At 41.8% G+C, this 24,836-nt stretch overlaps 2 protein-coding genes across 5 annotated transcripts in view; one reads left to right on the forward strand and one right to left on the reverse strand.

The window, feature by feature from the left end:
• Positions 1–19,256, reverse strand: yipf1 (Yip1 domain family, member 1). 4 transcript variants are annotated; one of them, XM_068037513.1, is made up of 10 exons: positions 19,140–19,256; positions 17,217–17,363; positions 15,730–15,893; positions 15,121–15,201; positions 14,513–14,600; positions 13,054–13,170; positions 11,101–11,267; positions 8,769–8,951; positions 2,019–2,125; positions 1–477 (listed from the first exon to the last, which is right to left on the reverse strand). In XM_068037513.1, exons 2-9 carry the CDS (start codon positions 17,245–17,247, stop codon positions 2,027–2,029), a joined length of 930 nt encoding a protein of 309 aa, XP_067893614.1. In that variant the 5' UTR covers positions 17,248–17,363; positions 19,140–19,256; the 3' UTR covers positions 1–477; positions 2,019–2,026. The 4 variants fall into 4 exon arrangements, with proteins under 4 accessions (XP_067893614.1, XP_067893615.1, XP_067893616.1 ...); XM_068037514.1 differs by lacking the exon at positions 19,140–19,256 and adding an exon at positions 18,537–18,868; XM_068037515.1 differs by lacking the exon at positions 19,140–19,256 and adding an exon at positions 18,453–18,541.
• dio1 (iodothyronine deiodinase 1) overlaps positions 18,948–24,836 on the forward strand; it is an 11,107-nt gene continuing 5,218 nt past the window's right edge. Inside the window, exons 1-3 of the mRNA XM_068037519.1 lie at positions 18,948–19,667; positions 23,281–23,424; positions 24,436–24,635. Coding sequence (XP_067893620.1) covers positions 19,337–19,667; positions 23,281–23,424; positions 24,436–24,635 — 675 coding nt within the window. The 5' untranslated portion in view covers positions 18,948–19,336. The remainder of the gene's footprint in view (positions 19,668–23,280; positions 23,425–24,435; positions 24,636–24,836) is intronic.

Raw genomic sequence — 24,836 nt, forward strand, 5'->3', positions numbered from 1 at the left:
TCATGTAATATAACGTTTAATCCACTCATGAACATTTTGTGAAGATTAGCATTTTTGCATAAAGTTCAGCTTTTCAAAAAGTTTAATTATTTGCTAACACACACATTTAACACAATTAAGTAAATCTGTACATTAATATTCACTAGTAAAGAAAAAAATATTCTAAGACAATGATCAAACAACTTTTTACCAAATAAATTTTGTGGAGTATCAGAGAAAAACATTTACAGTCTGCAACAAGTACATCCTTTGTAAGACCATGAAAAAGTAGAACAGAAAATCAAAGCCATCACAATGTGAGAATAATCCCAAAACGTAATTTAGAGTTTAGTCAGCTTGGAGCTCTACAACAGTCAAGTGTCCTGGTGTTCCATTGACCAGACTTCTTTGAAGTTTTTCTTTAATTATGTAACCTAAGTTACATTGATTGTTTAGTCTGAAGAGCCTTCCCAATTACTGAGACATCAGTGAAAGAATCTGCAAGCAAACACAGAATTTTTCACAAAGAATGCAGAGAACTGACTTTTGATGTTTTCAAGATTATGAATTAATTGACAAAACATTGACTCAGGTGCATTTTCAATATGGTGAAGAGGAGGTCAGTTAATCATTTCAGAAGTTCAAAGCAAGAAACATCTTGGAAATTAAGTAGTCAGGGATATTTTTATATGAAGGATAATAGATTTGTATTATAAGTTACCAGACGAGGCCATTGAAACCAACTGTATAGGCTAGGTTAAGAGACATTTAGATGTGTTTCTGAAGAGAAATGCACTGCAGGATATGGTAATTAGGAAGTGGGGTTGTTATCAATCGAAAAAGGATAGATAAATGGCCTTTCCTGTTTCTAAAAGCTCTGATATCACATCATAATAAATTTATTTAAAATACCTAAATTTTCTCATTAGCAAAACTTTCTGGCTTAAAATTTAACAAAAAGGGGAAAATGTTTGGCAGTGAGATCATCTTCACTGATCAGAGAACTCACCCTATATAGGGGAACCTAACAGAACCAACTATCAAGCATCCCTGTTCTCCTGGTATATCACTGTCTCACCAAAAGCTGTTGAGTAACTGCTGCCGACAGGGCAGAGGCAACTTTTAATCAAGCACAAAGAATAAAGAGGATACAGTGGAATATATTTTATAAAAGAAATTGAACTTTATTAATTTTCATAACTTCTGACAACTTGCTTTCAGGATAGGGTAGTAGAGGTACAGGCTGTTGAGTTTCTAATATGAGATAAGTAACTACATATCCAAAAACCTTCCTCCCCAACTCCTCACATTAGACTCAAAAATCATAAAGCTGACCTGAAATTCTGAATATGCAATTCTGCAGGTATTATAGCAGTTTAATTTACCAATCTCAAAAGAAAAAGATAATAACTGAGAAGTGAACGTATTTTTTAAACTGGAAACACTGGTCAATTTTGGAATGTAAACATGTTGAATGTGAAGAGAGCCAATGTGAATAAGCTTGAAACAATCATATCAAATTTTAGTTTCAAATTTTCTCCTCTCCTGAAAGTGGTGGGGTAGGTTTCTACAGAGTTGTCAGCAGCTACTCCACTTTAGGGTGCATCAAAGCCAAGCCTGATCCGTTCCTATCTGGTATTCACCGATGCACTTTCCACCGGGCATTACTGCAAAGTGATGATGGACAGAAACCCTGGCTGGTATTTTTTCCACTTCTCTACTCCAGAAACATTGAGGCCAATTAAACAGCACCTGCTATTCCCTAGCTGAGATTAGCTAAATCAGCAAAGACTTGAAACCTTCCTGTTTTATGTGTGTCAGTAACACAGTTAACCATTGAGCTATTGGACAGCCTACTATATTAAGATTTTTAAATTAGAAACCACCAGCCAGTTTTTGGACTGAATCTAAGGTAGAAACACAATGTGATCAAAGTTTAAACAATTGTAATCAAATTGAGATGTTATAATTATGTTTCTTGGTCAATTACCTGCTACCAGTCCCTCTTTCCCAGGGTATGAGGCTTTGGAAACACTCACCTCGCAGGTTATGTTTTGTGGGAAACCAAAGTAGTCCCATTAATGGTCGCAGTAGTGGTTGTGGGGACAAAAGGTTTGACTTTTTCTGGAGGATCAAAGAAATAAGCCTGGGGAACAGCAACAAAATCATTTTAAAATTATTGTAGAACTAAGTTTTTTAAATTCTTTTCATGGGATGTGGGCATCACTGGCAAGGTCAGCATTTATTGCCCATCCCTATTTACCCTTGACAACTGAGTGGCTTGCTAGGCCATTTCAGAGGGCAGTTAAGAGTCAATCACATTGCTGTGGGTCTGGAATCATGTGTAGGCCAGACCAGGCAAGGACAGCAGATTCCTTCCCTAAAGGACATTAGCGAACCATATGGGTTTTACAACGTTTCATAGCACCATTACTGAGATTAGCTTTCAATTCCAGATTTTTTTATTTATTAATTCAATTTAAATTCCACCAACTGCCATGTGTCCCCAGGGCATAGCCTGGGCCTCTGGAAAACTAGTTCAGTGACATTACCACTTTGTCACCATCTCCCCCTGTTCCCATTTTAAACATATGCTGGGTGAGTTCATTTCGAGTCATAGTCATTTATGCCACAGAAGGCCATTCAGCCCAGCAAGTCATGCCAGCTCGCCACAAAGAATCCAGTCAGTCCCATACCTGCGCTCGATCCCCTCAGCCCGACAAGTCTATTTCTCTCAAGTGGCCATCCAACTTCCTCTTGAAGTCACTGACTGTCTCCACTTCAACCACCCTTGTGAGCAGTGAGTTACCACCTGGTGTAAAAACGTGCTTCTTCATATCCCCCTGCATCACTTGCCCAAAATCTTCAATCTGTGACCTCTAGTCCTTGTACCATTAGTTAATGGGAACAGTTTTTCCTTGTCTATCATAATTTTGTACACTTCTTATTAAATCTCCCCTCAATTTCCTTTGTTCTAAGGAGAACAAACACAGCTTTTCCAACATAACCTTGTAACTATATCCTCTATCCCTGGAACCATTTTGGTAAATCTCCTGTGCACTCTCTCAAGGACCTTCACATCCTTCCTGAAGTGTGGTGGCCAGAATGGGATACAATACTCCAGTTGGGGCCTAACCAGAGCTTTGCTTTTGCGAGCAGCAGCTTTGACAGAACGAAGTGCGGAGCGGACTTTCAGCTGAGCGGTCAATTTCAAAAAGTTACAAGTTAATCCCCTTTTGTTTCGGAGGACCAGGGGACTGCTGGGTAAGGGAAAACTATTTATTTGGGCAGTGGCAGTACCCGAGACACTACACGTGTAGTGTCTCCCACCCACCCTCCTCCTCTAACCAAAAAAAAAGGACTCTGGTGTGTTGATAAGGTAAGCTTTTTATTTAAAAAGTTCAGTCCGTCGGATTGCTAAGCGAACAAGTTTTGACTTTTTTTTTTAGTTTGGTTTTTCAGTAGATTTATTGGGAATCTAGAATAGTGGGAATGGAGGTGAAGGCAGTTGTATGTTCCTCCTGCAGAATGTGGGAGGTAGGGGTCGCCAAGAGTGTCCCTGCTGACTGCATCTGCGGGAAGTGCACCCAACTCCAGCTCCTCGCAGACCGCGTTAGGGAACTGGAGCTGGAGCTGGATGAACTTCGGATCATTCGGGAGGCGGAGGGGATTATTGACAGGAGTTATAGGGAGGCAGTCACACCTCAGGTAAAAGAAGTAGGTAGATGAGTTACCGTCAGGGGAAGGAAAGGGAACCAGCAGGCAGTGCAGGGATCCCCTGTGGCCGTTTCCCTCAACAACAGGTATACCGTTTTGGATACTGTTGGGGGGGACGACTTACCAGGGGTAAGCAGGTCTCTGGCACAGAGTCTGTCCCTGTTGCTCAGAAGGGAAAGGGGAAGAGGAGCAGAGCATTAGTCATTGGGGACTCCATAGTTAGGGGAACAGATAGGAGGTTCTGTGGGAACGAGAGAGACTCATGGTTGGTGTGTTGCCTCCCAGGTGCCAGGGTACGTGATGTCTCCGATCGTGTTTTTGGGATCCTTAAGGGGGAGGGGGAGCACCCCCAAGTCGTGGTCCACATAGGCACCAACGACATAGCTAGGAAGAGAGATGGGGATTTAAGGCAGAAATTCAGGGAGCTAGGGTGGAAGCTTAGAGCGAGAACAACCAGAGTTGTTATCTCTGGGTTGTTGCCTGTGCCACGTGCTAGCGAAGAGAGGAATAGGGAGAGAGAGGAGTTGAACACGTGGCTGCAGGGATGGTGTAGGAGGGAGGGTTTTGGTTTCCTGGATAATTGGGGCTCTTTCTGGGGTAGGCGGGACCTCTACAAACAGGATGGTCTTCACCTGAACCAGAGGGGTACCAATATCCTGGGGGGGAGATTTGTTAGTGCTCTTCGGGGGGGTTTAAACTAAATCAGCAGGGGAATGGGAACCTAAATTGTAGTTCCAGTGTACAGGCTGTTGAGAGTAGTGAGGTCGGGGATAAGGTTACAGGGACGCAAGAGGGCACTGGCAAGCAAGAACTTGGTTTAAAGTGTGTCTACTTCAACGCCAGGAGCATCCGGAATAAGGTGGGTGAGCTTGCAGCATGGGTTGGTACCTGGGATCCTGATGTTGTGGCCATTTCAGAGACATGGGTAGAGCAGGGGCAGGAATGGATGTTGCAGGTTCCGGGATTTAGATGTTTCAGTAAGAACAGAGAAGAGGGTAAAAGAGGGGGGGGTGTGGCATTGTTAATCAAGGAAAGTATTACAGCGGCAGAAAGGACGTTTGAGGACTCGTCTACTGAGGTAGTATAGGCCGAGGTTAGAAACAGGAGAGGAGAGGTCACCCTGTTGGGAGTTTTCTATAGACCTCCGAATAGTTCCAGAGATGTAGAGGAAAGGATAGCGAAGATGATTCTCGACAGGAGCGAGAGTAACAGGGTAGTGGTTATGGGGGACTTTAACTTTCCAAATATTGACTGGAAATACTATAGTTCGAGTACTTTAGATGGGTCTGTTTTTGTCCAGTGTGTGCAGGAGGGTTTTCTGACACAGTATGTGGACAGGCCAACCAGGGGCGATGCCACATTGGATTTGGTACTGGGTAATGAACCCGGCCAGGTGTTCGATTTAGATGTAGGTGAGCACTTTGGCGATAGTGATCACAATTCGGTTAGGTTTACCTTAGCGATGGGCAGGGACAGGTATATACCGCAGGGCAAGAATTATAGCTGGGGGAAAGGAAATTATGACGCGATTAGGCAAGATTTAGGATGTGTAGGATGGGGAAGGAAACTGCAGGGGATGGGCACAAACGAAATGTGGAGCTTATTCAAGGAGCAGCTAATGCGTGTCCTTGATAAGTATGTACCTGTCAGGCAGGGAGGAAGTTGTCGAGCGAGGGAGCCGTGGTTTACTCAAGAAGTTGAAGCGCTTGTCAAGAGGAAGAGGGCGGCTTATGTTAGGATGAGACGTGAAGGCTCAGTTAGGGCGCTTGAGAGTTACAAGCTAGCCAGGAAGGATCTAAAGGGAGGGCTAAGAAGAGCAAGGAGAGGACACGAGAAGTCATTGGCGGATAGGATCAAAGAAAACCCTAAGGCTTTCTATAGGTGTATCAGGAATAAACGAATGATAAGAGTTAGAACAGGGCCAATCAAGGATAGTAGTGGGAAGTTGTGTGCGGAATCAGAGGAGATAGGGGAAGCGTTAAATGAATATTTTTCGTCAGTATTTACAGTAGAAAAAGAAAATGTTGCCGAGGAGATTACTGAGATACAGCCTACTAGGCTAGATGGGATTGAGATTCACAAGGAGGAGGTGTTAGCAATTTTGGAAAGAGTGAAAATAGATAAGTCCCCTGGGCCAGATGGGATTTATCCTAGGATTCTCTGGGAAGCCAGGGAGGAGATTGCAGAGCCGTTGTTGTTGATCTTTATGTCGTCATTGTCGACAGGAGTAGTGCCGGAGGACTGGAGGATAGCAAATGTTGTCCCCTTGTTCAAGAAGGGGAGTAGAGACAGCCCTGGTAATTATAGACCTGTGAGCCTTACTTCGGTTGTGGGTAAAATGTTGGAAAAGGTTATAAGAGACAGGATTTATAATCATCTTGAAAAGAATAAGTTCACTTGCGATAGTCAGCACGGTTTTGTGAAAGGTAGGTCGTGCCTCACAAACCTTATTGAGTTTTTCGAGAAGGTGACCAAACAGGTGGATGAGGGTAAAGCCGTGGATGTGGTGTATATGGTTTTCAGTAAGGCGTTTGATAAGGTTCCCCACGGTAGGCTATTGCAGAAAATACGGAAGTATGGGGTTGAAGGTGATTTTGAGCTTTGGATCAGAAATTGGCTAGCTGAAAGAAGACAGAGGGTGGTGGTTGATGGCAAATGTTCATCCTGGAGTTTAGTTACTAGTGGTGTACCGCAAGGTTCTGTTTTGGGGCCACTGCTGTTTGTCATTTTTATAAACGACCTGGATGAGGGTGTAGAAGGGTGGGTTAGTAAATTTGCGGATGACACGAAGGTCGGTGGAGTTGTGGATAGTGTCGAAGGGTGTTGTAGGGTACAGAGGGACATAGATAGGCTGCAGAGCTGGGCTGAGAGATGGCAAATGGAGTTTAATGCGGAGAAGTGTGAGGTGATTCACTTTGGAAGGAGTAACAGCAATGCAGAGTACTGGGCTAATGGGAAGATTCTTGGTAGTGTAGATGAGCAGAGAGATCTTGGTATCCAGGTACATAAATCCCTGAAAGTTGCTACCCAGGTTAATAGGGCTGTTAAGAAGGCATATGGTGTGTTAGCTTTTATTAGTAGGGGGATCGAGTTTCGGAGCCACGAGGTCATGATGCAGCTGTACAAAACTCTGGTGAGGCCGCACCTTGAGTATTGCGTGCAGTTCTGGTCACCGCATTATAGGAAGGATGTGGAAGCTTTGGAAAGGGTGCAGAGGAGATTTACTAGGATGTTGCCTGGTATGGAAGGAAGGTCTTATGAGGAAAGGCTGAGGGACTTGGGGTTGTTTTCGTTAGAGAGAAGGAGGAGGAGAGGTGACTTAATAGAGACATACAAGATAATCAGAGGGTTAGATAGGGTGGATAGTGAGAGTCTTTTTCCTCGGATGAGGATGGCAAACACGAGGGGACATAGCTTTAAGTTGAGGGGTGAAAGATATAGGACAGATGTCAGAGGTAGTTTCTTTACGCAGAGAGTAGTAGGGGCGTGGAACGCCCTGCCTGCAACAGTAGACTCGCCAACTTTAAGGGCATTTAAGTGGTCATTGGATAGACATATGGATGTAAATGGAATAGTGTAGATCAGATGATCGGCGCAACATCGAGGGCCGAAGGGCCTGTACTGCGCTGTAATATTCTAAAAAAAATTCTAATTCTAATTTATAAAGGTTCAGCATAACTTCCCTGCTTTTGTACTGAATGCCTCTTTTTATGAAGCCCAAGATCACATATGCTTTACTAACCACTCTCTCAATATGTCCTGTCACCTTTACAGATCGATGCACATGAACCCCCAAGTCCCTCTGTTCCTGCACATTCTAACACTGGCTCACTAGATTTTATTATGCCTTAGTTGTAGTCCAAAAAAATTACAATTTTCTTTGAAATGTGGTTCAGTAAACCTACACCACATTAGAAAAGGAAGAAAAAAAAGGAAGTCATGCATTTATATAGCGCCTTTCATGACCACCAGACATCCCAAAGCACTTTCCAGCCAATTAAGTACTTTTTGAAGTACAGTCACAGTTGTAATGCAGGCAACACAGCAGTCAATTCATGCACAGCAAGCTCTCACAACCAGCAATGTGACATTGACCAGACAATCTGTTTTTGTGATGTTGATTGAGGGATTGTTATTGGCCAGGACATTGTGGATAACTCCACTGCTCTTCTTCGAAATAGGGCCATGGGATCTTTTACGTTACCTGAGACAGCAGACAGGGCCTCAGTTTAACATCTCATCCAGAATACGAACCTCCAACAGCGCAGTACCGCACTGGAATGTCAGCTTTGATTTTTGTGCTCAAACCCTAGAGTGGGACTTGAGCCCACAACATATTTGACTCAGAGTGAGTGTGCTATCAACTGAGGCACAGCTGACACTTATTTTACACTTTAGACAAAAACAGCCAAACAAAATTACAGAAATAAACAGATGGATGTTCTGAAAACATGAAATGAAAATAATAAATGCTGGAACTACACAAGAATTCAATCAGCATCTGAAAAGATTCCAGTGAAAGATCCCATCCAAAAACAGTAGATAGTTTGCCCTTTGAGATGAATCTGCCGGTACAATTCCAGCATTCCCCATTTTGAACACAACATTGCAAAAAGTTGAAACCACCACTACAAAATATGAATGTCACACTTGAAGAATGCTGATCATGTGAAACTGAAGCTAAACAAACAAATTACGAAGGTTTAAAGAAACACAGTACTTCTCAGAAAATGGGATGAGACTTTGTAAATTCTTCCCAAACTGTTTGCTGCCCAGTTTATTTTAGGTGCTGATTGCTCAGTATTGGAACTAGCTAGTGCCACTCTAGATCAGTTCCAGTACTGGGAAAATATCTTTGCTGGCAAGCTGAACACAGCATTCATATGAGGCCAATGGAAAAACTTGCTGGATTTGTGGAGGTCTAAAGAAATGAATATAGACCAGAAATAATCCTAATTTACAATTTTACCATGTTAATGTGAAACTTAGCAAAAAGCACTTTGCATTTAGGTTTTGTAACAATTTTTCTTTAGAAATGTCAATGTTTATCTTTCAATAGAGCAACTTAGTACCTTACAGCCAACTGCAAGCAGGGCATGAAGGATCAAAATGACTGCAATGGTTGCTATGGCAATTCTCTGGTTATCATCTCGGACGGCTGGCCAAAAGGTCATTAACAGCACGGTGCCTGAAAGGCACATGGCCAGCACTATTGTGATCCAACGTACTATCTCGTTTGGAATAATCCACAACACCTGCAACACAGAGAGAAGAGTTATTTGCTCGCACCAGAGCTATCCTGAGTCTACAATGAAAATTTAATTTCTTTCTCCCCCCTCGCCACAATTAAGTTGATTAGATCTCCCAAAAACTGTAGTTTCAGTCAAAAGTTTGTGTAGCAATAACCATTGTGGATTCAAGAAAACCTCCTTGGCCTCACACTGTGGAGAATTGGATGGATTGCCGCCTGGCTCAGCCTCTGCCCACAAAACTCCTACCTGGAGTTAAAATCCAGGCTTATATCGCTGGTTGATAAAACTGTCCCGATAAGTAACCATCCTCATTTGCAAATCTCCCAGAACAACAAAGTCCTAACTTGGAGTAATCCTAGAAACACATCTTTTCTCAGAAATTCACTGACGCCCAAGAGGTTCTTCAACCCATTACCCTCCCATTATTGGAGGCAGCCTTCCAATCCTTCCTTTGACCTGTCCCACTCCCCAACTCAGATAGAATATGAATTTAGCATTTTGGTTTGAGGCGGGCATCAGAATAATGAAAAGTTTCAACTCATTCTCCCTTCACAACATTAAGCACATAGCATGGCCAAATACCGTAAGTTTAGCCCGAGATGCAGATTTTCCAAGAATCTTTTAATCACCCAACTATTGTTCCGTACAGAACCTCAGGGGGCTAAGTATCTTGAATCCAACTAGCCAAAAACCACTAAAGTAGACAGTTGGTGAAGTATATGCAAGATCATCTACTGCTAACATCTGTACTTTTGATCAGCTCTGACTTTGGTCATCTGCAGTTCCTTCACGTTTTGGTTAACAGACAGAAAACAGAGAGCAGAAATAAATGGGTCATACTCAGGATGGCAGGCTGTTACTAGTGGAGTACTGCAAGAATCAGTGCTGGGGCCACAGCTGTTCACAATCTATATAAATGATTTGGATGTGGGGACCAAATATAATATTTCCAAATTTGCTGATGACATAAAACTACACGGGAATGTAAGTTGTAAGGAGGCTTCAAGGGGACCTGGACAGGCTAAGTGAAAGGGCAAGAACATGGCAGATGGAATATAATGTGAATAAGTGTGAAGTTATCCACTTTGATAGAAAAAACAAAAAAAATGGTGAGGTTGGGAAGTGTTGATGTCCAAAGGGATCTGGGTGTCCTTGTTCATGAGTCACTAAAAGCTAGCATGCAGGTGTAGCAAGCAATTAGGAAGGCAAATAGTATATTGGCCTTCGTCGCAAGGGGTTTTGAGTACAGGAGTAAAGAAGTCTTGCTACAATTGTATAGAGCCTTGGTGAGACCGCACCTGGAATATCATATACAGTTTTAGTCTCCTTATCTAAGAAAGGATATATTTGCCATAGAAGGAATGTAAAGGAGGTTCACCAGACTAATCCCTGGGATGGCGGGATTGTCTTATGAGGAGAGATTGAAGAAACTGGGCCTGTATTCTCTAGAGTTTCAAGGAATGAGAGGTGATCACATTGAAACTTACAGAATTCTTACAGAATGAGACAGGATGGATGTAGATAGGATGTTTCTTCTGGCTGGTGGGTCTAGAACCAGGGACCTAGTCTCAGAATGGGTAGGCCATTTAAGATTGAGATGAGGAGGAATTTCTTCACTCAGAGTGGTGAATCTTTGGAATTCTCTACTCCAGAGGGCTGTGGAAGCTCAATCATTGAGCATGTTCAAGACAGAAATCGATGGATATTTAGATACTAATGACATTAAGGGATATGGGGATAGCGCGGGAGTGTGGCGTTGTGGTAGATGATCAGCCGTGATCTAACTGAATGGCGGAGCAGGCTCGAAGGGCTGAATGGCCTACCCCTGCTCCTATGTTTCTATGTTCTATGTCCCATGTTTCTCTTCTTTGCACATCCTCCCTGGCAGGTAATAATCTTAATCAGCTTTCAACACTGAAGATCATAGCTATTTCACAGGATCTGAAACCCTGAAGCTAATAACCCTTCTTGTTCTTTTGTACTTTATTGATATTACGATTAGTGCTTCTCTGAGCTTTTCTTTTCTATTCCCCCCAAGTTCCAAATGTATCATTCCAGGCATGCTTTCCTTATTGTGTTGGGAGTCAAGCATTGTCACATCATCTCCACATCATCACTGTTTCCCAGGTTATAAAAGCAAAGCCATACTTACTGCCGTGGGAATGTAAATAAACAGTGAGTATCCATAGACACACACTATCTCCAGGAATGAATATGACACAATGTTCATCACTTTGTTGTTTCTCCACATTAGAAAGCCCCATAGAGCAAGGGGAATGAGCCAGGCATAGGTATAGATTGCTGTAGCTGCTATAGAAACTACAAAGAGAAGTATAGTTACACTCCAAAATCTACTACAAATACATTATTTACTGAAATCCATAAGAGTAAAGAAATGAAATACAAAATGTTTGTAACACTGTTAGTGACTACACAATTACCAGTGCTTATTCTATGCTTTTTCCACATTGTGAATTTGGTCTGAAACTGACCGCTAAAAAAAGAATTGCAATTGTGTGGCTCTGTCCAGCAGCTGATCTGGAATGAATGTCTTTTTTTAAAAAGTGCAAAAATCATTCATCACATAATAGAAATTAGATATTTTATGACTGGGGTTTCCATTGATCCATGAAACATATAGCACAATACATATTAGTTAAACGAAGAAAAATTAGTGTTCAGATTTTCCATATTTGTGGATAATAATTTTACTATATTACGGGACTAGTTTAATTTTGTTTCATAATAATACAATTATTACGGAAGAGGAGGTTTAGGAGAAGGGCAGTACAGCTTTAATAAATTACTCGCATTTTTATATTACTGTAAAAAAAAAGTCGTTGTAGAAGTTTACAGCAGAGAAAGCGGCCAATAAACCATTTGCACTTGGCCTGGTTCTCGGGAAAAGCTACTCGTCAGGGCAGGGGAATGGTACTTTCTCCATACACTTTCAGATTTTTCTTTTTCAGAAAGCAATCCATGTCCCTTTTAAAAGCTTTGTCGATTCTGCTTCCACTGATAAGGCATCCTAACAACACACCGCGTCATGATAACCTTAAAGTTATGCTCTCTAGTTATAGACTCACTCACGAGTGCAAATTGTATTTCTCTATTTAACCTATCTAGTCCCTTCATACATATTGCTAACAGCACCTGTGCCAGTAACCTCTTCCAGAAATTAATAGTTTCATTACCCCACATTGCAACAGTAACTACAGTTCAAGAAGTATTTAATAGAGCAGGGATGATGTCCTGGCCAATATTTATCCTTCAATCAACATCACAAAAACAGATTATCTAGTCATTATCACAATGCTGTTTGTGAGAGCTTGCTTTGTGCAAATTAGCTGCCATGTTTCCTACAGTACAAATTGGCTGTAAAGAACTTTGAGACGTCCGGTGGTGTTGTAAAGTGCTATATAAATGCAAGTCTTTTTTACATGCTTTGGGACATCTTGAGGTTGTGAAAAGCACTATGGCCTAAGCCCACAGTGTAGGACATCATCAATATTGGAAAAGAGGGCAAAAGCTTAGAAAATCATGAGGTAGTAGTTGGGTTTTAAAATCATGTAGGAGAGCTGAAGGTGGTAAAGCATTCCAAAGTTTTTCTGTGAACTGTGTGATTAGTTTTCATTAAAACACAGTGAGGATGCAGGAAGGGGGACGAGCATGTAGTATGGAATATGAGTTCTTTAGGAGGAAGAGAGAAGAGGAAATTTCAGAGAAGCAATCCTTGTGGTAGTGATAAAATTGATTGCAAAGTTCTTTATCTCTTTGGATGCATCAAGCTGCATCTCCAGCTGACAGTGTGAGCCGGTCTCAGCTCCTGAGCCTCTGCCAATTCCATTGTGAAAACAGGAAAACACACTAACTGCTTGGGTGAGGTAGCTCCCTTGCTGAAAGTAAGAAGTGTTTGATCCCCATTCAGCACCTCCTCACAACGGCATGGCTGAGGTTGGTAACAACATTGGAGAATTGGAAGCGCATTGCAACTTTGCATTATTCAGCACAGTGTGTTAATAGTTCAAATGCTGTGGCACCTAAAGGACATTTTTAAATTAAATCATATTTCTACACTAAAGAAGCAGAGGTATTTTCCCCTTACCTTTATGGAACTCAGGCACATAGCGATAACCACGCTGGCCACGGTGAGTCAAGAAATTGGCAAGGTTGCCACTTATTGCAATTGCAAACACCAGTGTGGCACATATCCAGAAGGGGCCTGATTAAGACAAATTTCAAAAAGCAAGCTCTTACTTTCTTTTTAATACCAAATAACAGGACAACATATTTGTGCAGTTGGATGTGCCCTCGCAATTTTCATAATTATAAGTATTACAGAACAATGATTTCTCTTTAGTTTTGAAACTTTCAAAAACTGAGTAGTCACGGATTTTCTTCCTCTACATTTATTACTTACTTTTAAGAAGAAAAAAACTTTTATTTAATGCATACTTGTGTATATAGAGATCGATTCAACAATCATGGATTGTAATTCTGTACACTACTTAAATACATTTTTAATTTCTGCATTTCCTGTGGGGAAGTTTGGATAAGAGGCATGACATAACAAAGTAAAATACGTTGTAATTGAACTTATTTTTCTTTTTTTGCCTACGATTTTCTCCTCTCCCGAGCTCATTCCATTGCTTTTACCTCCCTACCTCCTCCAGCCATACAATCTCCAACTCTGGATTTTTGTTTATCTCCAATTACCTTCGCCCCTACATTGGTGGCTGTGCCGTCAACCATCTCGGACCCAAGTTCTGCAATTCCTTCCCTAAACCTCTCCTCCTTTAAAAACCTGTTTAGAAATCTACCCCTTTGACCAAGCTTTTGGTCACCTGTCTTAATGTCTCCTTCTTTGGCTCAGTATCATTTTTTGTCTGATTACCCTCCTGTGAAATGCCTTGTGTCATTTTACTTTGTTAAAGATGCTATATAGTTGCAATTTATTGTTATCAGCACATAAGACTAAGGGCAACTCCAGGACCTCTGCTGCTGCCCTAGCAATGGCCAAACTCAGGCCCAGCACCTTCCTGGTCTGCATGGCTTGTTTCTGCACCTTTGACCGCATCACCTACCCAGACATAAAATAAAAGCAAAATACTGCAGATGCTGGAAAGCTCAAATAAAAATAGAAAATGCTGGAAATTCTCAGCAGGTCTGGCAGCATCTGTGGAAAGAGGAACAGACCTGAAACGTTAACTGTTTTTCTCTCTCAACAGATGTTGCCACACCTACTGAGTATTTCCAGCACTTTCTGTTTTTATTTCACCTACTCAGACATTGGGGAGCTCATAAGTAAATTTTTAACTTGAGAAATTCAATAACATTTCTGTATCCAGGTTTAAATTTTATTTCTAGAAAATATACTAAACTGAGATTTACTGGGCCAAATACTTACTACATTCCTATTCAGCATTAAAAAATTCAGTTCATGTATGCTATATGATAGAAAGGATTTGTTTTGAAAGCAAAAAAAGGGCATTCAGTACTCATGTGGTTTACTTTAAAACAAATAGCAATTCTTTTCTATTAACCTTTATAAATCACACACTTACCATAAAGATCTGGATTACTGCGAATATACAACCTCACAAAATTTTTTCCAGGCAGCGGTAAAAGAGAACCTTTTATTCTATCCAACACCTATTATGCAAAGAACAAAATGACAAATTCATCTAATTGAAATATTATTTCCATATCAGTGTTTCAACCCTGCTAATTATGTTGTTAGTGAAAGGTTGTTAAAAAGAGTGAATCTGATCCCTGGTTACTGCCAAGTTAGCTGATTTCAGACATAACAGCAGTTGGGGCACGACATTTGTGCAAAGCTGGGGAAATAAATAAGCTGAGATTCCCTTTCCTGATCACTGCCTGTTTGCACGTGCACATGTATGCACATTGGGTGGGACAGGATCAGATTGATGCCCACCACAGTGCAACACTCTGCTGACACTCACTGTGAGAATCACACACAAGGAATGGTCATTTGGGTGAGGTACCAGAAGGTTGCTAGCACCCATAGAGCCAAACCACAATACAAATCAGTGCCTACATGCGTAGGATGGGAGAAAAGGAGAGAATAAAAATATATATTAGTTACAATATTCCCATTTTTATTAAAGATCACATAATGCCTGGTGGAGAAACTAAACCCTGTGCCTACCTGGTAGGTGTCCACATCAAAAAATGTTTGATAATAGTCAAATGTCCAAAAGGGGGCACTCTTCTTTTGGCCTGCAAGCAACTGTGGAGAAAAAATGTAATGGCAAACTTGGTCACAAATATTCTAATTGTGATCAGCTTTTCTTTGCAAAAAAATGCCAATTTTTGCAAGTAAATACAAATAGGAGAGCTGTATTGCTACACAGCTGAAGTCATAACTCAAACTAAATTTCCAATCAACAATATAATGGTTCTTCCTCCCAAATAACTGAACAGAAAAAGAAGCATGATTCATTTCTTCCATAACGCGTAAGGGAATCAAACAACTAGATGGAAAAACAAACTAATAAAAGACCACTGGAACATGCAATATAACAGGGTAGAAAAGATAATTGAATGTGTTTCTGGAGTGAAATTACAGTGAGGGTTTCAGTGTTAAGGTGGACAGGTGGGGTTGATCAGTGTAAAAGGATGGAATTGTTAGGTCTAACAAACTTTTTCTATTCCTGAAATTCAAATGTTTTTGTATAATAGATAATATAATAATTTTATATTTTGAGATAAACATAAATCTACCTTCTTGTGCATTTGCCATTATAAAGTTGCTCACCTCTGCTTTATCAGAGTCTTCATTCCCCAGTAAATCTTCGTCCTCATCTCTTCCCACCTCGCCTGATCGGCCTCTCTGATTTTTAGGTTTATCATTGGTGTCTGTGATGCTTATTGTTGTGGCGTCGGGATTTGCTGCCAGTAGGTTTGTGGCATCATTAAACTCTATGTAAAGCACACAAATGAGCAAAAGAATATCAAATATTACAAACCATTTGACCTCTCTAATCGCTGCTGGAAAATTAGACTATGCTAAAGGCACTATATAACTGCAAGATGTTGCTGTATATAAATGAAGCAGATTGAATTAAGAAAATTAATGGAGCAGTGGGCTCTCAAAACAAATACTGAATTAATGGAGGAAGGCACCAGTGAATTAATTCTTATCTTTGCTGTCACTGTTCTGTGCCCCTATAGCCACTAACTAGCTTTCACCCATTTCACCAGCAGCTTTCAAAGCACCTTGCATTTATCAACAATAAAGCTTCCAATATTTGAGTTAAAAAGAGGGGTTTAGTTTGCTAAAGCATCTAACTACTATATAACTGTAGAGTATAAGGAACAGGGTGGCACAGAGGTTAGCACCGCAGCCTCACAGCTCCAGGGACCCGGGTTCGATTCTGGGTACTGCCTGTGCGGAGTTTGCAAGTTCTCCCTGTGTCTGCATGGGTTTTCGCCGGGTGCTCCGGTTTCCTCCCACATCCAAAAGACTTGCAGGTGATAGGTAAATTGGCTGTTGTAAATTGCCCCTAGTGTAGGGAGGTGATAGGGAATATGGGATTACTGTAGGATTAGTATAAATGGGTGGTTGTTGGTCGGCACAGACTCGGTGGGCCGAAGGGCCTGTTTCAGTGCTGTATCTCTCAATAAATACTTATAAAGAATATCAGCTCTTTAAAAGTTAGAATGGGGGGGGGGAGCAGTGGAAACAGGCGGATTGGAGGGTGATTAGATCATGGCCTGAAGTCAGGTGATCAGAAATGAGGTGAGCAATTACCCCAAAAAATGGGCAAGGTAGTTTCAGTTGCCCCAATTATTATGTGAACAACCCAAAGATCATGTTTTAAACACTCAATAAACAGCGAGAAGAAAATGAAGATCAGGTAAAGAAAATAAAAACAGCAGATGGGTCTGAATGAGTGACGAATTGTTCTCTGTACTGTACTACCATACTCTCCATTAATTCAGAAGTTTTCAAAAACAAAGAAGGTTGATAATGTTGATCCAGACAATCTTTTCCTCCTGTTGAAGGATTAAAAAGTAAGGAACATCATTTAAAATGTAGGAGTAAGAAAGGAGGGAAGGTTGAACTGTTTCCCATAAAGATAACAGACATATGAAGGAAGGCCTTTGAAGCAAATTATATAAACAGCTTCAGAAGATAACTAAATATGATTTGAGTAAGAGGGCTTAGACAGTTATCATGAGGTGACAAAAAACAGGAGCAAATATCACTGCATTCAAAAAATAATCACAATATTCAATTACCTTGAAATTGTAAATCATCTGCCGCTGCCATTCACTTGATAGTTCTAACAATCAAATGATCATAAAAAATTTGTTTGCAAAATAAAAATACCGTCACGTTGAGTTTCAGCCCAGATGACACCTCACTCAGATCATTATAAAATTTCTCTGTAACAAGAAGCATGGAAATATTTCCCATCATAAAATATCCCAAGTAATATGTATAAAAATATCCAAAAGTAACATCACACAAGTTAATACAAAAATTATCTGTTACATAAATTGGCAATAAAAAACACATAGATTCATATTTTAACATATTGTTCCCATGCTGTGCACGAGCTAAAATTATTTTTAGCTTCAAGATGTCTTTACAAAGCATACATTACATTGCTGATATCCTGATAACATATTAGATTAAGCAGACTTATAGTTAAGCACGCAACACACCATTTGAGTATTGGCTCCCGCAATGTCTATTATGGCTCAGCTGTACAGATCAAAAATGTCACTGGTTCTAACCCTGGGCTGTTAAATTAACCAGTCTCAGTTGGGCAGCAGAGAAGTGCCAAGATTGACTTCACTGCCCATAGTTTGGGAAAAGAAAAATGCCACCCCTGATCCTTATACCAGTGACCCTTGCTATAACTGCACGTGTGGGAGATGAGGACAAGATTCAGCTCAGCTGTGATGCCTTCACTGTCAAACAGCCCATCAACAGTTACTGTCCAAGCTCTCACATGTGGAGCAACCACTTGGGTAAGTAACTGGAGTGCAAGTGGCACTATTGGAATGGTACACTGGCAAAGGAGTCACTGCCCTTATGAGAACAGAGAAAATTGGCAAAAAAATATAATTCAGTATAACAAGCCACCACAATATACCTAATCTAAGCTGAATGATTTTACTGGACGTTTTGAAAGCATTAACCCTGGCTGGTACTACAGCAATGGCAGAATGATTGTCGGATCTCGATGAATGACCTGGATTTTTTTAGGAGACAAAAAAAATTATGGCATAAGACCTTCAGCCTGGTAAAACCAGATAGTACAAGTGGTCAAAGATTGTTTATGGGAAATTCGTGTGGCTGACATCTGCCTGTCTCCGGTGTTGTTACTCTACTTAGAACTGGAAGACTCCAGTCTTCCACGAGAGAACCTAGCCTTTAAAGATATTAAGTGGAATCATGAATGTCAAGTAGGCTTGATTTAAAGGTTAGAATTTTAACCCAAGTGTTAAACTTTTTGAAGGCATTACCAAAGGTAAATCAATATCACTCCAGGGAAGGGAGTAGAAAAGGGCCTTTTTTTGCAATCGCAGATTCCCATCCCTCCTTCTCACCAGGTCCAGTGGTTTAATGTGGACCACTTTATTATCGCCATTTGGATGACCTAATAGTGAATGTGCCTTTGGACAGACTGTCTGTTAATGGCCCAATCCTGGGCTGAAGGTTGCCAGGGAGAACCACTCATCGCCAACTGTACACCAGGACCGTCCAACGGAGCAGCTTCTAGAAGTACTGAGGCGGCGGGTGGTTACTATGGTGATCATTACCCCCTACACCCATTACTATGGAAAAGGTCGAGTTCCTCTGCGTTGGCATGCAGACAAGCCTAGGCCCAGGCCTCCCTCACCGCGGGCTCAGGGCCGGCCCCTCCGGGCAGCGGCCTGTGTTACCCACCCGTTATATCCGGTTCCGGCTCCGGGGGCTAATCCGAAGCCACAGCGACCCTTATTAAAGGGGCTGTCACTCCCGCAGACTTTAATACGCCGACAGATACCCTAACCGACCTTCCCCAGATCCCTGCACTTCACCGCCCAGGCTGTGTCGCACACATTGCTGATCCAGTTAATTTGTTTTTGCATTGTTTTGAATTGACCAAGGGCAGCGTTAAGGCAGCTGACGACACAAGTATTTTCTTTGGACACCACAGTTTTACTCACTTCAGTTATATTTGGTATTCCACTCAATACATTGTTTTATCTGCATCAAATGAATTCCAGTTTTCACCTCAATATCTGGGAGGTCATCCAGAGCTTCCGCAGAATTAGCTTTCACGGAAATGATGTAGGCACAATTGAAACGTGAACATTTTTGGTGAACATCGGCAGAGCGCAGCTGCAAGGAGTCTTCCACGAATATGGGCAAACTGGCTGTGTACGTGGAGACTTTTGCCTTGTTGGTGTTTGTTTGTGTGCTGACATTTATAGGCAAAATTATGATGATCCCCTTTCCTGAAATGGTGAAGAAGTTCGTGCTGAAAGTTGGGTTGAAAAGCACCATGACTCAAAACCCAAAGTTCAAATATGAAGACTGGGGACCCACATTCTTCAGTTTGCGCTTTGTGAAGATCGTGTTTAAGCACTTACTGATAAATTGTGGAGATGAAGCTTTTAAGGGTTCATCTGCTCCCAATACACGGGTCATTGACTTGGAGAATAAAGAACATAAAGTACTTGATTTCTTGAAAGGTATGTATGAATTCCCTTAGCATTAAAGGTAAGTGGTGATAATAGGAATTCTTCTGAAAACAGTAATATGCTCAGGGTAATGGGGTTTTTGGAGTTCAGAAAATGTATTTAACCTATTCTGTGTAATCCGTGATTTAAAAATGTGACTGGATCCCTTGATGGTAAAAGCACAATATGATTGCGGGAATGAATCCGCAAATGTGCTGGGATAAATCTGTATTGAGTTAGCTGCGGAAGCGTATTTAACGATTTTTAAAAATGATTTACGGTAAACCAATTTTACACAAATTCTGCATAAATAACTTATGTAAGTGTGCCCCGCCCGAGCTTCTGTTATCTTAACGAAGTGCAGCTGTCTGAGGAATTTTGTTATCCGCCATCAGTTTGATGTAATTCGAGCAAATACGCCCACAGCGTACAACTTTTCAAAAACAGATTGGATCTCACTGGTGTTTAGCAATCAAGCATACAATGCTGAACTTTGGTCCAGGACTATGTGCTGAGGGACACGCTAAAACTTAAGACAGCCACTGCAAAGGCTCAATGGGGAAAGGTTGCTGTGTAACGCCCGCCGAAGTATAGAGGGGTTGGAACCCATGTAAAACCCCTGGGGCTGTATGTACCAGAAAATGTTTGATGTGTAATGTAAATGTACATTGTAAATATAACTTGAAATGGCAAGTGTGGTGAGACACCTCATGTACTGTATCGAAAGTAACTGACTTGTTATGTAATGTAGTTTTACAAATTTCACTCTCTAAATAAAGTGAAAGATGATGTGGGTGACCGCCACAGTGCAGGAGCGAGTGTGGGCCAGACCTGCACCACAGAGCACCTTGTATCTGATAACCAGTTTCTTGGGTGCAATGGAGATGGAATGCCCAGTAGGCTAATAAACATATAGCAGAAAGCAAGAAATGCTGGAACCACTCAGCAGGTCTGGCAGCATCTGTGGAAAGAGAAGCAGAGTTAACGTTTCGGGTCAGTGACCCTTCTTCGGAACGTTAACTCTGCTTCTCTTTCCACAGATGCTGCCAGACCTGCTGAGTGGTTCCAGCATTTCTTGTTTTTATTTCAGATTTCCAGCATCTGTAGTATTTTGCTTTTATTATATAGCAGAAAGCTCTCTTCATGGATACATGCACTGTGGTACAAAGCCTTACAAGAATATCCCAGATCTGTGCATGATACACTTGTAAGTCAAGATAACATATGTTACCCTCATGTAAAGTGCAGCAATTGAAAATACAAGACTCAACCTGAAGAGTTATAAAAATGGACTTTTTAAAAGTGGACAATGTGCTTCAAAATGGCCACTGAAGGTCAAAAGACCTGGCCTTGTATATTCAAACTGTCCACTATCTGGCAAGGACAGAAGGATAGATTCCAAAGTTATGAGGTGTCAATTACACCCATCTTGAACCCAAGACATATTTGAATTGAATGGGTTCTTCTGAAACAAAGGTGTGAAGTAGCCACATCCTGGGTCATTGTTGGTCACCATAGGGAGGAAGATCTGCGCTTCCCAACAGAGACGAGATATGAAATACTTTTAGTTTAAAAGGTATATCTCGAGAGAGAGAGAGAGAGACCCAGGACAAAACATCACCAAAGCCTGTCCAGCTGAGAGCTGGGAGAAAATCCAGCAAGCCAAATGGAAGGTGCCCTGCTGTGAATTCTATATTTCAACTTGTGCAGTAGAACATTAGAAGTGATCCCTTAGACTGAAATGTTCAACCTTCAGAGAAATCCACAAACACACCAGGCCTGCAATGTTAGAGAAATTGACCTGCCAGAAGATTCAACAGGTTTACTGTGAACCCTACCTCACTTCAAACCACTTACCCCATTCCCTCTCTATCTGTCTCCTCTTGCGTATGTGTGCACGCGAGTGAATGCATGAGTGGGTGCAGTTGCAACAATTTTGGAATAAGGCATATTGCTCAATAAGTAATTTTCTGTTTTAAATCTACAAGAAAACCTGTCGCTGTCTGTTTATTTGACAAATAAAACACAAAGGGGTTAAAACCCTAATAACAAAAACACTTGCTGTAGTCAGGTGGGAGTTGAACAGTGGAGACCACCCACACTCCTTGCCATGTGGCCGTAACACACATTCAGCTGTGGTTTGGTCACTTTGGAGGCGTTACTATTTGGTCTTTTTGACTCTATTCTGGATATATGTATATTTGTATTTATAGAATCATACAAAACTAAAGGAGGACATTTGCCCAGCAAGCTTGTATTGACTCTTTGAAAGAACTATCCAATTAATTCTACGCCTCTGTACTTTCCCCATGGCCCTGATTCTCTCCCCCCTCACCCCCCCCTCCTCCTCCTCCCCTCACCCCCCCCTCCTCCTCCTCCCCTCACCCCCCCTCCTCCTCCTCCCCTCACCCCCCCTCCTCCTCCTCCCCTCACCCCCCCCCTCCTCCTCCCCTCACCCCCCCCTCCTCCTCCCCTCACCCCCCCCCCTCCTCCCCTCACCCCCCCTCCTCCTCCTCCCCTCACCCCCCCTCCTCCTCCTCCCCTCACCCCCCCTCCTCCTCCTCCCCTCACCCCCCCTCCTCCTCCTCCCCTCACCCCCCCTCCTCCTCCTCCCCTCACCCCCCCTCCTCCTCCTCCCCTCACCCCCCCTCCTCCTCCTCCCCTCACCCCCCCTCCTCCTCCTCCCCTCACCCCCCCTCCTCCTCCTCCCCTCACCCCCCCTCCCCCTCCTCCCCTCACCCCCTCCTCCCCTCACCCCCCCCTCCCCCTCCTCCCCCCCTCACCCCCTCCTCCCCTCACCCCCCCCTCCTCCTCCTCCCCTCACCCCCCCTCCTCCCCCTCCCCTCCCTTTTTCAAGTACATATCCAATTCCCTTTTAAAAATTACTGATGAATCTACTACCCTACACTTTCAGGCAATGCATTCCAGATCATGACAACTTGCTGCAGAAAATAAAATCTCATCTCGCCTCTGGTTCCTTTGTCAATATTGTAATTCACATTGACAAAATTCTTTAAATAAAAAGATGAAAAAAATTCCTTTTATTGTTCTTCCGTTGCAGTGTTTTATCATGCATTATTTTCATGGTATACAGCTTGCGGAATTTGGTGTGGTAGATAAAGTATGTTTAGGAGTTGTATGTGGACTGCTCTTATTGTTACTAGTCAAGTGAATCACACTGAATAATAATCATTCTTTATTCTTCTACAATATTTTATTTATAATTTACAATTACTCTTTACTTCAGCATAAACAATTTACAAGCAGAGCAGTTAGAACACAATTTAACATAGGCATGCATTTATCTCTTTGTATTACCTATAAAAAGAAAATGCTTATATTTATCCACTATTTTCCCCTAGCAAACTAGAACTTTTTTCCTTCTCTCCGGATTGATCATGTCACTGCACATTGCCTTATATGGTAATCCCTTCCTTAATTCTGAGTAAACATCAGTACATGCTTATCCACACTGATGTCTGTTCAGCACACCTCAGCAACTTTTCTGTTGTTGCAACCTTGAACAGACTAGCTGACAGCATTATTTTCATCATGTTGCTAGGCTGACCTTGAACTCAATTCATCTTGTGTATCAACACTCATAGATTTTTTTTTTTCTCTCTAGATAACAGACCACTGGTGTTGAATTTTGGAAGCTGCTCCTGACCCCCATTTCTTTTCAAATTTCATGAGTTCAAGCAGCTCGTCAAAGATTTTACCTCTGTAGCCGATTTCCTAATTGTCTACATTCAGGAGGCGCATGCCACAGGTACAAAAAGATTCCCAGCAACAAAAACGTTTTGAGTTTGCTAATCTTCACTGCACTGTAATAAAACCGTATCTTTAACGTTTACTGAAGGCTAGGCGGTAGATGCCTTACTCAATATTGTACTGAGTGTATATATTCCAGGAAGGTTCCAGGTTCCACCCCCAGACTACTGCCTAGCTGATCCCAGCTGGAGCTGGTTAGTGCCTGTCAGTTAGCTAAAGAGGAGAGAAAACCTCCAGGATCTTAGCCTTAGTGTAGACATACAATCATTTCAGTGAAGTTCTTCCTTCTTAGTACTGAAATCAAAACTCCAGTTAATGCACCCTACTTTTAATTGTACCAAGCTTTTAAAATCCACAAGTGGGTCAGTGGTTGCTTAGCTTGATCTCAGCTGGGGCAGCAGTATGGGGACTGTAATTAGTTGTAACACCCCTGAATTAGAGTAGGGGAAATTGGCCATGGTTCTCTTGATTATTTTGCAGTGACCCCTTTATGGAAGTGCCTGTGCATGGAAACAGGTGAAGATAAAATTGGGTTCAGCTAGTGTCTTCCAGAGCCAGCCTGTAGGCATATCCTCTTTTGGCTCACAAATAAATAATGGCCACTTGGACAGGGTGTTCGAGTGCGGCTGCTATCCCAGGAACACTATCCTAATGAACGAGTTAATGCCCTTTACTAGGGGGAAGAAATATAAAACCAATATTGGTGTCCCCTAACCATTGCTTCCTTGTTTGCTTTATTTTCTCTCCTGCATTTACCAATCCTGGTGGCATCCTTCAGTACGTATTTAGGCCCTTTACCCAAGTTTCTTGTCAGATTAAATTTCACCTATTTTGCTTTCTTCTGTACATAAATGAAGTTTTGGAGTATTTTAGTTTGTGTTAAGTTTGACTAGTTCTACTCATTCTCAAGTTGAGAAATCACCTCAGTTGTCCATATCTACAGCAAAATGACATGGGTATGATGTAAATCTTTCCAATATTTCCTTAATTTTGATGCTATTCATTCCAGATGGCTGGGCTTTCAGAAACAATGTGGATATCAAACAACATCAAACATTAAATGATCGTTTCAACGCGGCAAGGCTGTTGCTGAATGAGGAGCCACCCTGTCCAGTGGTAGTGGACACTATGGATAATGCGACTAGTGCCAAATATGCAGCTATGCCAGAGAGACTGTATGTGGTGCATAATGGCAAAATCATTTACAAGGTAACAGAGTACTTTGATACTCGTGATAATGTCCATTTATTGAATGGTTTCACTACTAGATTTTGAATTGATATTTTCTTTCTCCCCAAGCTTAGGATAATGCATTTGATTTCCAACCCTTGCTTTCCCTGAAGAAGCCAATTCATGCTGGGTTACAATTCCATAGATGTCAGCAGCCCTTTAATAATCCAGTCCAAAGCT

This window comes from Heterodontus francisci, chromosome 8, assembly GCF_036365525.1.
Source record: "Heterodontus francisci isolate sHetFra1 chromosome 8, sHetFra1.hap1, whole genome shotgun sequence".
NCBI classification, from domain to species: Eukaryota; Metazoa; Chordata; class Chondrichthyes; order Heterodontiformes; family Heterodontidae; genus Heterodontus; species Heterodontus francisci.